Genomic DNA, 13,203 nt, shown 5'->3' on the forward strand with positions numbered 1-13,203 from the left:
ACAATACAATTACTCTTTCAAAAAGCAGAGTCATTGGTTCCAGCAGTGCAAAGTTTTCCCTTTATCCATGTCAATCATGCAGAAACCTTTTTTTTTCTAGAACTTTTCCGCATTTTGTTAACATTTTTTGTAACCTATACCCTCTTCTGTAATAAAAGGCAACTACAAATACATTGTAAAATTTCTACTGCATAAAAATTCTTAGACATATGCACTGAAGCTCCTATACATTTATTCTAAAGTAATGCATAACTTCTTTTTTCAAAGTATTTTAACAATATTTTGTATTTCAGAATACATACCACTTCATCTTCAAATCCTCCCGCTAATACAAGAGAGTATGAACCATCATTGCTACGCCCGTGAATTCCACCAACATGGGGCCGATGGACACCTGCTTCACTAACCTGGTAAAACAGATTAAAAAAAAAAACAAAACTCAAATAAACAAAAAAAAGTGGTTGGTTTGTGTGAATGTTTTATTTTAGTCTGCCTCTCAAGGGTTATGTGGTTAAGTGATTTGTGTCTGGGCTGTTGCTGAACATTAAAAAAAGACAAACAAACAAACAAACAAAAAAAAGCCTTTTAACCACTTGCCTTACTGAGGATTTACACCCCTTCATGACTAGGCTATTTTTTGCGTTACGGCGCTGCGTTACTTTAACTGAAAAGTACACGGTCATGCAACGCTGCACCCAAATGAAATTTACGTCTTTTTTTCCCCCACATATTGAGCTTTCTTTCTATGGCATTTGATCACCTGTGCAGTTTTTATTTTTTTGCGCTATAAGCAAAAAAAAGACCGACAAAAAACAATATTTTGGACTTTTTACTATTAACCACTTCCCGTCCGGCCGTTGTATATAAACGGCCGGACGGTGGCACTGCAGGGTCGGGTGGCCGTCTATAAACGGCCTCCCCGCACCCTGCTTGTGCGCGCTCCCTGGGAGCGCGCAGCACCGCGATCCGGTGCCCGCTGTGTCCTCCGGACACAGTGAAACACCGATCGTCGGACGGGACCTCTGTACGAGGTCCCGATCATGTGATCACTGATTGGCCAATCAGTGATCACATGCAAAGTAGTAAGCAAGATGTCACTTGTGACATCATTGCTTACTACGTGTGAAATCTGTGAATGATCACAGAGGTCACATGGTACAAGGCTATTCACAAAAGCCTTGTACCATTTGACAAGCTGTGACCAATCACAGCTCAATCAGTACTTATCAATGAGTGCAAGAATGCACACAGAGAGAAAGACAAATGATTGCTTTTACATCCTATATGGGTGTAAAAAAAAAAAAAAAAAAAATCTTCATCACCCCCCACAAGTAGTACAGTGTCACCATGGTGACACTGTACTGCTAGGGTGACAGTATGTAAAAAAAAAAATAAAAAAAAAAAATATAAAAAAATAAAATAAAAATGTAAAAAAAAATGTTTAAAAATTATAATTTTTGCTTATAAACTAATTTGGATTTTTTTTTTTACTAAAATAACGGAACAAATTTTGGCTAAGATTTATGATGAAATATTATTTATTTGCAAAATTTTATAAAAAAAAAACACTTTTTTTCAAAATTTTTGGACATTTCATTTACATAGCAAAAAAAATACAAATCCCAGTGGTGAATAAATACCACCAAAATAAAGCTTTATCTGTCTCAACAAAATGGTAAAAAATTAATTTGGGTACAGTGTTGCATGACCGCGCAATTGTCATTCAAAGTGTGATAGTGCTAAAAGCTGAAAATTGCCCTGGTCAGGAAGGGGGTAAAAGTGTCCGGTCTGGAAGTGGTTAAACATGTCCAGTAAAAAAAAAGCAACTTTTAGCGGGACTGCGGCGGACATTCTGACACTGGGGGGAAACCAACGGTGTCACTGACACCAATATAGTGATCAGTGCTAAAAAAAGAAAGAAAAAAAGGCACTTACGCTGTACTAATGGCACTGGGCAGAAAGGGGTTAATGTGAGAGGCGATCAAAGGGTAAACTATGTGTTGGGAGTGTTTTACTAGGGGGCGGTGGGGTGTTCTTTACTGTAAGCACATTGATCGGGATGGCTGTACTGTACACAGCCATCCTGAGCAGTGTGCACAAGCTGACAGGGAGGAAGATTGTGAACAAAACAATCTTCTTCCCTGACGGAGATGCTCAGTAATCACCAGGCGCCAGAGGGTATTTACTGGCCAGGACCCGATGATTGACATCCGCGAATGGTGGTGAGGGTAGGGCTCGCACTCGCCCCTTACCCCGAAATGCAAAATCACGTATATAAGTGATTTTGCGCACAGGTGCCGCCCTGTAGCAGTATATCTGCTATAGGGTGGTCCTTAAGCAGCTAAAGCTGATCTTTAGACTGTCTACCCTGCCCCCTTACCACTCCCCCCCTCTAATTAGTCACTTGCATACAAACAATCAAAAACAAAAAAACCTACTCAATGCACATTTAGTCACAAGGCCTATGAATGAGAAGATGCAGGCGCAGTATCGCCACTAGCAAAAAACTGCAGGCATGCAGGGAATGGGAGGGCAAAGGATGGATTCCATGAAGCCGCACATCTATGCAGACCCGCTGGTATTGGAATGAATGACAGTCTCAGCCTTGGCTCCCGCCAGGGAGGGACGTGGTCTGGCAGAAGTCCAGGCTGAGACTGCCATTCATTCCAATACCAGCGGGTGTGCATAGATGTGCGGCTTCATGCAATCCATCCTTTGCTTAACAGTTGCTTGGAGTGGAGATGAGCTCCTTCACAGCTTGCTCTAATAGTGGTGGACACGGGATTGCTTTCCCTTGTAGCCTGAGTGGCACACACTATCTATTACCAGTTTACAGGGAATTGGAGGGGTTATGCTGGAATTACCCTTACAGCTTTGTTTTGTCAGTGTCAAATTTATTTATTTCAGGTACTTATATAGCGCTGCCACTTTATGCAGCGCTTTACATAAATATATTGTACATTCACATCAGTCCCTAACCCTCAAGGGGTGTACAATCTAAGGTCCCTTACTTAAATTCATATATACACATACTAGGGCCAATTTAGACAAGATCCAATTAAACTAGAAGCATGTCTTCGAAGTGTGGGAGGAAACTGGAGTACCCAGAGGAAACCCACGCAGGCACAGGGAGAATATGCAAACTTCAGGCAGGTGGTGTCATGAGTGGGATTCCAACCAACAACCCTAGTACTGCCAAGCGGAAGTACTAACCAGTTAGCCACTGTCCAATCACCTTTATTATACAGTGTGCGCACAATGAAAGTATGCATTGCTCTCCATTATCTACACGTGTGGTGTCCCAAACAGAGAAAGGAAATGGGGAGAAAAGGTGGGGTCCAGTAAACTATCCATATTTGGGATGGATCTCCGTACAGCAAAGAAGGAAAGCAAACACTGGGCACTGACGTTATTAAAACTGCAGCAGTACCACTTTATTCAAACATGGCACTCTTGATTGACAGCATGCTGCGATTTTACCAACTCCCAATGCTCTGAGTTTGCTCTCATCAATCACCTAAAGGCACCCTATGTACCTGAATACTCTAGAGCAGGTGCATGGATCCACAACGCAGTGTCTGTGTTTAGATCCATGCAACCACCCCTGCGTACAAATCAAAATTTGACATGCAATTATGTCCATGCAGCCACTGCATAGCATCCATTTCTATGGGCAGCCTGCAAGCAGCTCTAACGTGGATGCACAAGCATTTGGCAGAGGCTCTGCACAGAGCAATACAGTCATATTGAGAAAATGATGCTTAACCTCGCTTTAACGTGCATTAACAAAATAATCTCAGCTGCGCCAAATCAGCAGCGATGACAACAGCTCATTGTAATTACATATGTGACTTAACTGCTATGTTTGTGTGAGGGCTACTTTTGGTCCCAACTGAACTGTGCTTTTTGATCAAAAACTGGGCCATTTTTAATATTTCAAGGATGGCTCTTATTACTGCAGCTAATATTAATGTGCTTTCAAGGAGGTTATTATTAATGAATCTACTGGAATCTCAGAGCTGACCCACATATGAAAAAAATTCCTTTTATCTGTCTAGTGCTCCCAGATTCATATGAATTTTAGCCTCTAAGTTATCCACCTTTTTTTTTTTTAATTACATCTTTGGTTGCCTTAAGGCAGGGTTTCAGATTAGGCTTCCATAAGATTTTATTAGGTGAAACTTGGCAGCATATATCTGCGGATTGCAAATTTTTTATGATTTCTCTAGCAAAATGTATGTTTATACGCAGCTTCTTACACATTCCACTAATGTCACAATGCTCACTGAATGCTACATACATTACGGTGTGCTAGGGCAGTGGTCGGCAAGCCGCGGCTCGCGAGCCACATGCGGCTCTTTACACACTTTAATGCGGCTCTTCTGTGTGCCGGGCGCCCGCTCCCCTCCCTCCTCTCGGGCGGCCGCCCCAAAAGTCAGGACTCTACAGCTAGCCCAGCAATGGGCAAACTACGGCCAGCGGACCTTTTAATCTGGCCCACAGAGCGTGGCAAACATTGGCTGTCAGGATGTAGGCAGGGCAGCGTGACGAACTCCTCTCCTCTCACAGTCCGCCCTGAAGACCGGCACGGCGCGGGAACATGGCGAGAGGAACGCGCGGAGCAAAGGTAAGTGAATTGACACAATATGGGGAATGAATTACTATGGGGGATGAATTACTATATGGGGGATGAATTACTATATGGGGGATGAGTTACTATATGGGGGATGTATTTTCAGTTTTAAAAATGTGGCTCTCAAAATAAATTTCAATCGTGGTTTTGGCGAGATTTGGCTCAGTTGAAAAAAAAGGTTGCCCACCACTGTGCTAGGGAATAGACAAGCACATTTAGTTACACAATGTAGCTATTCGATGACATCCCCAGCCAAGGATTTTGTGCACAGGGAGTTAGGTGCAAATACGATCTAAGTTTATAAAATAATTTCACAGGCAGAACTTCTACTATGCATGGTGAGAAGATTTCAGCATAAGGGTTGCCAAATACATACTATAATTACCAAAATTTGTGAACTGCATGCTGACTTACAGCAGAACTTCACTGCATCTCAAATCTAAATTAATTTAATTCATTTTTAATATTCAAAGCAAACTCACCCACCCGTTCTTGTCTCAATGCTTTTTTTTGCTGAGAAATCACTTTGAAAATTACCCCCTATCATTTCTGGCCATGGCCATCTTAAGTAAGGGCAGATGATTCATGTAGCATCTACCTCCTAGAATCCACGTGCCCTTAGCACAGACATGCAGGCAGGAAGGTGTGATTAGCGGAAAATCACACCCCCCGGAAACTGCTGAATCCAGGTGCCCTTAGCTCAAACATGCAGGCATGAAGGTGTGATTAGCGGAAAATCACACCCCCCGGAGACAGCTGGAATGTATGATATAATTTGCCTAGGCGTGGAAACCAGGAAGTAACTGAAGAAATGTAAAAAAAAACAAACCCCAAAACACAAGTTTAAAACAAGTAAATATGATATACTTTCCTATCTATTTACTAATGCTAGCAGCATAAGGATTAAAAAGAGTCAAAGTTGACGGAGAAAGTGAAGTTCCACTTAATCACATGAACCGTGTAACCTGTATAAATAAGCTATGGCAGTAAACAGGTAAGCTGGCAACTATGATCAACACAAGTGTTTTTGAATGACATCCCACTTTTAGTAATGCACCCGTAAAAAAAAAAAAAGAAGAAGGAAAAAAAAAAAAAGGGACATTTTCTATGCTTACAGGTGTAAACTCATCTGCTCATGGTCTGCAAGTCAGAAATATTGAAGTCTGAAACATCTAGGCAACTGGCATTTTCAAAAAGAAGCCCTTAATTCAAGCCCAATATTTTTTTTCGCATACTTAAAGCAGCCCAAAAGAAAAAACTTCTTCCCGTTTAGCATAGCAATTTTTAATTTTCTGTGCATTACATGCCCTTAACTAATTGGGCCAGGTTACTGGGAGGCATGCGCAGGATTATCATTCATTATCCACCAAATCACTTAAGAGGATGCCTGGGAAACCTAAAGAAGCAGTTGGGAACACAGCCAGCACTGGTGAACTGTTAGGTAATGAAGCAATTGGAGAAGTGCATCCAGCAAAACACTTTAAAAAAAAAAAAAAAAAAAAGTAGTATAGCCAATGCAATTTGGCTATACTTCTGTAGGTCACAGGAGAGCAGAATGAACTGCACTCCCATGATCTACAGAAGTACAGCCAAAAATTTTCAGCCAACAGTGAGCTAAAGTCCACTGTTCGCGAACGTCACTCAGCTGGTCCAGGCTCAGAAAAAGATCCCAATCATATGGTTGCGATCCACCAAGAAGCCTGGACCAGCACCTGGCTCAGCCTCTTGGTGAACTGCCGAGAGCCTAAGCCAGCCCCTCACGCCCCATCTGCAGCCAGTGAGCACTTGAGGGGCAGAGCAGTCTGAGACTAAAAGTCCTGGTTCTCTGCTTAGAGTGGAGGGGGAGAACTGAGTGATCAGCATTTACATGTTTCTCTAGCATCCCTCTTCCCCATAGCAGAGCCTGTGTCTACTCTCCCCAAATCTGCATCTGTTTTGACAGTGGGGCTCTTCTTGGGAGAGCAGTAAATCAGCAGAGAACTAGGCAGGGGTGTGTCTACTCTCTCCAACACCACTGCTGTTTTGACAACCAGCCTCCTCCTGGTAGAGCAGCCAATCAACACAGCAGGACATGTCTGCTCTTTCCAATTCCACTGCAGTTTGAGAGTGAGGCTCCTGTTGGAAGCACTGTAAATCATCACTGCACAGCTGGATGGGGGTGTGGCAACAACACACATTCTGCAACTTCAAGCAGGAAGAACGGACATGCAAACTGACCACACCAGCACCAATCTTCTTCTGTGCTTGGCATGGTCAGAATGAAAGAAGGAATATGACAAAATTAACAGGATCGCAAAGTATTTCAGGACAAACAAAAATTTTAATAAACAAGCTACATTTACCCACAACAATATGAAAACGCACATTTATGTGATATAAATGTTTTGGCGCAGCACATACTTTAACATCACTTTGTATCTAAAGCAGAAATATTTTTTATTTGGGAGAGAGTGAAGAAGTGGTAAAACCTGTTAGGTTTTGGTTCTTCTATGTGTCCCTCTGGGGTCATTTACACTCTTCTCTTTGTGCTAGTGACCATTGTCACTAGGAAAAAAAGTGACATAAAATCAAAAAAATTTTACATTTGTCAATGAAACAGAAACAGAGCAGAAACTATCCAACAGGACAACTGTCTAAGAGAGGAGGTTGCCTAATTTTGGAGAGATTTCCCCTTGTTTCCTGTTCCAAAGGCAGCCCATGTGTGTGAAATCGTTAAGGAATGTCCTTCATTGCTGTGCTGCAATTGCATTCTAAAAAGATTAAAATTATAGATTTAAAATCCTGTACACCCAGTAATAAATTAGTGATGTTCTTAACTTTCAAAAGGGACAGATGAAGGCATAGTTCAAGTACTGGTGTAACAGAACAGTCTACTGGCAGCACAGTGGCTAAGTGGTTAGAACTTCCATCTAACAGCAGTAGGTTCGAATCCCAACCTTAACACTACCCGCATGTTTTCCCTGTGCTTGCGTGGCTTTCCTCCAGGTACTCCCGTTTCCTCCCACACTTCAAAAACATCCTGATGGGTTAATTGGCTCCGGTCTAGATTGGCCTGGTTATATATGAATGTGAGTTAAGAAACTTAGATTGTAAGCTCATTGAGGGCAGGGACTAATGTGAATCTGCAATACATATGTAAAATGCTGCGTAAATTGATGGAGCTATACAAGTACCTGTAATTAATAATAATGTATTGCAAGTACATTTTTTTAGTATTCTCTGCTGCCACCATTTTGCATGTAATGAAAAGTTATATCCAGTAAGAAAAAGCCTTCTGCCCTGATATACATGTTAATATAAACCATTTGTTCACAGTTGGCTAGCTGAGGAATATGTATACATTATGTTTAGACAAAACAAAGCTATACACCAAGGACCCACATAGAACATACCTGCACTCGGAATTTCCATAATGCCCCAACAGGAACACCAGGGATGGGACCATAATGATTTGAAGGGACAATAGTGCACTCTTTAGTGCGCCCAACACAGGCCATTCCCTTTAAAGAAAAACAGAACAGTTAGCATTAGTATTGACTGTCCGCAGACATTTACAGTGGTGGATATAGGGGCCTGGCCTGTTTTTTTGCAACATGCTCCTACAGCGTCGGTTGTAGATCAAATAGGCAATATGATCTTGTTCTATACTAAAATCCTATCAAATTCTAAATCCAAAAAACTAGGGTTCAATAATACTGAAGAAAATCTACTCATAATGCCTACCCTAAGGACCCAAGGACTTTTGTTCAACAGACACCATGTTATATAAAACTTTGGATCCAATATGCAAGCAACCGCTACACCATTACACAGTTCTACAAGCAGCATCTTTACAGCAATCAAATGCCTGGGTAACTACCAAGGGAATAATCCTTTAGTTAGGTCAAAGATAGCTGATCATCACTACTAACAAAGAAATGTTTTGAAACAAAGTCAGCTCATGTGATACCATCATTAAGACCTGTGGACCTGTTTTCACTTTGATAATCCCAATTTTGCCATCTGGCCAAAGCTAAATAAAAACCACCTAGCAATTACAGTAAAAAAAGGACCCTGCAATTACAATGTGAACATAGGAACACAGCTCTGATCTCAGCAGGGTTTATCAAATAAAGCTCTTGGGCTCCATGATCACACCAAAACAGTTCACTCTCTTGCACTATGGGATCCCCACAGCAACTGACCTTCTTACCTTGCCATTTCACATGGAACTCATTACAGTCTTTCTACATTAAGAACTTGTTCACACTTAACTAAATTTCTAACTCTTATCAAATGCTTCTATAGCTTTAGTATGAGCGTTAGACAGGCGTATGGGCGTTAGACAGGCGTGAATGAGCTTTAGTATGAGCGTTAGACAGGCGTATGGGCGTTAGACAGGCGTGAATGAGCTTTAGTATGAGCGTTAGACAGGCGTATGGGCGTTAGACAGGCGTGAATGAGCTTTAGTATGAGCGTTAGACAGGCGTATGGGCGTTAGACAGGCGTGAATGAGCTTTAGGATGGGCGTTAGACGGGCGTGAATGAGCTTTAGGATGGGCGTTAGACGGGCGTGAATGAGCTTTAGGATGGGCGTTAGACGGGCGTGAATGAGCTTTAGGATGGGCGTAGGATGGGCGTTAATGAGCTTTAGGATGGGCGTTAATGAGCTTTAGGATGGGCGTTAATGAGCTTTAGGATGGGCGTTAATGAGCTTTAGGATGGGCGTTAATGAGCTTTAGGATGGGCGTTAATGAGCTTTAGGATGGGCGTTAATGAGCTTTAGGATGGGCGTTAATGAGCTTTAGGATGGGCGTTAATGAGCTTTAGGATGGGCGTTAATGAGCTTTAGGATGGGCGTTAGGCGTTAATGAGCTTTAGTATGGGCGTTAGGCGTTAATGAGCTTTAGTATGGGCGTTAGGCGTTAATGAGCTTTAGTATGGGCGTTAGGCGTTAATGAGCTTTAGTATGGGCGTTAGGCGTTAATGAGCTTTAGTATGGGCGTTAGGCGTTAATGAGCTTTAGTATGGGCGTTAGGCGTTAATGAGCTTTAGTATGGGCGTTAGGCGTTAATGAGCTTTAGTATGGGCGTTAGGCGTGAATGAGCTTTAGTATGAGCGTTAGACAGGCGTATGGGCGTTAGACAGGCGTGAATGAGCTTTAGTATGAGCGTTAGACAGGCGTATGGGCGTTAGACAGGCGTGAATGAGCTTTAGGATGGGCGTTAGACGGGCGTGAATGAGCTTTAGGATGGGCGTTAGACGGGCGTGAATGAGCTTTAGGATGGGCGTAGGATGGGCGTTAATGAGCTTTAGGATGGGCGTTAATGAGCTTTAGGATGGGCGTTAATGAGCTTTAGGATGGGCGTTAATGAGCTTTAGGATGGGCGTTAATGAGCTTTAGGATGGGCGTTAATGAGCTTTAGGATGGGCGTTAATGAGCTTTAGGATGGGCGTTAATGAGCTTTAGGATGGGCGTTAATGAGCTTTAGGATGGGCGTTAATGAGCTTTAGGATGGGCGTTAATGAGCTTTAGGATGGGCGTTAATGAGCTTTAGGATGGGCGTTAGGCGTTAATGAGCTTTAGTATGGGCGTTAGGCGTTAATGAGCTTTAGTATGGGCGTTAGGCGTTAATGAGCTTTAGTATGGGCGTTAGGCGTTAATGAGCTTTAGTATGGGCGTTAGGCGTTAATGAGCTTTAGTATGGGCGTTAGGCGTTAATGAGCTTTAGTATGGGCGTTAGGCGTTAATGAGCTTTAGTATGGGCGTTAGGCGTTAATGAGCTTTAGTATGGGCGTTAGGCGTTAATGAGCTTTAGTATGGGCGTTAGGCGTTAATGAGCTTTAGTATGGGCGTTAGGCGTTAATGAGCTTTAGTATGGGCGTTAGGCGTTAATGAGCTTTAGTATGGGCGTTAGGCGTTAATGAGCTTTAGTATGGGCGTTAGGCGTTAATGAGCTTTAGTATGGGCGTTAGGCGTTAATGAGCTTTAGTATGGGCGTTAGGCGTTAATGAGCTTTAGTATGGGCGTTAGGCGTTAATGAGCTTTAGTATGGGCGTTAGGCGTTAATGAGCTTTAGTATGGGCGTTAGGCGTTAATGAGCTTTAGTATGGGCGTTAGGCGTTAATGAGCTTTAGTATGGGCGTTAGGCGTTAATGAGCTTTAGTATGGGCGTTAGGCGTTAATGAGCTTTAGTATGGGCGTTAGGCGTTAATGAGCTTTAGTATGGGCGTTAGGAGTTAATGAGCTTTAGTATGGGCGTTAGGCGTTAATGAGCTTTAGTATGGGCGTTAGGCGTTAATGAGCTTTAGTATGGGCGTTAGGCGTTAATGAGCTTTAGTATGGGCGTTAGGCGTTAATGAGCTTTAGTATGGGCGTTAGGCGTTAATGAGCTTTAGTATGGGCGTTAGGCGTTAATGAGCTTTAGTATGGGCGTTAGGCGTTAATGAGCTTTAGTATGGGCGTTAGGCGTTAATGAGCTTTAGTATGGGCGTTAGGCGTTAATGAGCTTTAGTATGGGCGTTAGGCGTTAATGAGCTTTAGTATGGGCGTTAGGCGTTAATGAGCTTTAGTATGGGCGTTAGGCGTTAATGAGCTTTAGTATGGGCGTTAGGCGTTAATGAGCTTTAGTATGGGCGTTAGGCGTTAATGAGCTTTAGTATGGGCGTTAGGCGTTAATGAGCTTTAGTATGGGCGTTAGGCGTTAATGAGCTTTAGTATGGGCGTTAGGCGTTAATGAGCTTTAGTATGGGCGTTAGGCGTTAATGAGCTTTAGTATGGGCGTTAGGCGTTAATGAGCTTTAGTATGGGCGTTAGGCGTTAATGAGCTTTAGTATGGGCGTTAGGCGTTAATGAGCTTTAGTATGGGCGTTAGGCGTTAATGAGCTTTAGTATGGGCGTTAGGCGTTAATGAGCTTTAGTATGGGCGTTAGGCGTTAATGAGCTTTAGTATGGGCGTTAGGCGTTAATGAGCTTTAGTATGGGCGTTAGGCGTTAATGAGCTTTAGTATGGGCGTTAGGCGTTAATGAGCTTTAGTATGGGCGTTAGGCGTTAATGAGCTTTAGTATGGGCGTTAGGCGTTAATGAGCTTTAGTATGGGCGTTAGGCGTTAATGAGCTTTAGTATGGGCGTTAGGCGTTAATGAGCTTTAGTATGGGCGTTAGGCGTTAATGAGCTTTAGTATGGGCGTTAGGCGTTAATGAGCTTTAGTATGGGCGTTAGGCGTTAATGAGGGTTAGTATGGGCATTAGGCGTTAATGAGCTTTAGTATGGGCATTAGACAGGCGTTAATGAGCTTTAGGATGGGCATTAGACAGGCGTTAATGAGCTTTAGGATGGGCATTAGACAGGCGTTAATGAGCTTTAGGATGGGCATTAGACAGGCGTTAATGAGCTTTAGGATGGGCATTAGACAGGCGTTAATGAGCTTTAGTATGGGCGTTAGGCGTTAATGAGCTTTAGTATGGGCGTTAAGACAGGCATTAATAAGCTTTAGACTGGCTTTTTACAAGCGTTAAAAACGTTCCCTAAACACCCTATGCACAGTTTTGAAGCATTTTATTTGACAAGCATTAAAACCACACCATAACCTAAATAACCAGTAATGTTTTTAATGCTCCACAACCGCACTGCAAATGCCTCGCAAACGCCTGCCAGTGCGCTTGAGGAGTGTCACCATAGACTTGAAAGGAAGGCATTGAAAGGCTTCTGACTCGACATGAGGCTTAAATTGTTTTGATAATGTGAACAACACTGTGTGTTGCACATAGTATCATTTGCATAGGCGTTTGAGGGGCGTTAAATACGCCCCTCAAATGCCTGCATTCAAAGCCAGTGTGAACTAGGCCTTACATTTTTAAATAAACACAAATACAACAATTAAAGACAAACAGTGAATCCTCTTGGGACACCACCTGATTTTACGAGGATTCTGCTTTTTAGGACTGGCATTTTCAATTTACAGCAGTGTGGCAGAAGGCAATAAACATTTCTATTGTTACTGTAAGAAAAACAAGGTCTATGGATTCAGCAACCTTGGTTACAGAAGACAACATAGGGGCATTACACATTTGAGAAAAATACCTATATCATGACAGAGACCTGGGCCCATCCCACTCCTATTATACTGGCAGTTAACACCTAGCAGGTGTTAATATCTTAAGATAGACAGACCCAGGCAGTCCAAAACTTGGGCTACGTTCACACTGCTCCCTTGCAAAAATGGGGTAAAAAAAAACAAAACAAAATGCATATGCATTTTTGGCATATTTTTTTTTTACTACATTTCCAGTGCATCTGGCACCTGTGAAGATATGTGACTTAAAAATGCACCAAAAACACAACCGTGGCTGCATTTTTGATGCCCTTTTCCATTTATTTCAGTAGGGAGGTGCGTATTTTTATAGCACCAAACATGCAACAAAAATGCAGCAAGCAGGACTTTGAAAAACGCAATGGACCCGCAACTAACCAATGTGAAGAGTTCCATAGGATTTAAATGTTATGCATTTTTCTTCTGCTTTAGTGCAAAAATGGAAGAAAAACGGATCAGTGTGGAAGCAGCCTTATTGTTCTGGGCATGCGGCTGAG

The 13,203-nt window shown here is 42.5% G+C and overlaps 1 protein-coding gene across 1 annotated transcript in view; it reads right to left on the reverse strand.

Annotated features, from left to right (window-relative positions):
* Window positions 1–13,203, reverse strand: part of UHRF2 (ubiquitin like with PHD and ring finger domains 2) — a 135,483-nt gene that overhangs the window by 17,891 nt on the left and 104,389 nt on the right. Inside the window, exons 8-9 of the mRNA XM_089678134.1 lie at window positions 8,026–8,133; window positions 303–407 (exon numbers count right to left, since the gene is read on the reverse strand). Coding sequence (XP_089534260.1) covers window positions 303–407; window positions 8,026–8,133 — 213 coding nt within the window. The remainder of the gene's footprint in view (window positions 1–302; window positions 408–8,025; window positions 8,134–13,203) is intronic.

This window comes from Staurois parvus, unplaced genomic scaffold (assembly GCF_062004578.1).
Source record: "Staurois parvus isolate SC_StPar_1 unplaced genomic scaffold, SC_StPar_1.0 ptg000198l, whole genome shotgun sequence".
In the NCBI taxonomy this organism is placed as follows: Eukaryota; Metazoa; Chordata; class Amphibia; order Anura; family Ranidae; genus Staurois; species Staurois parvus.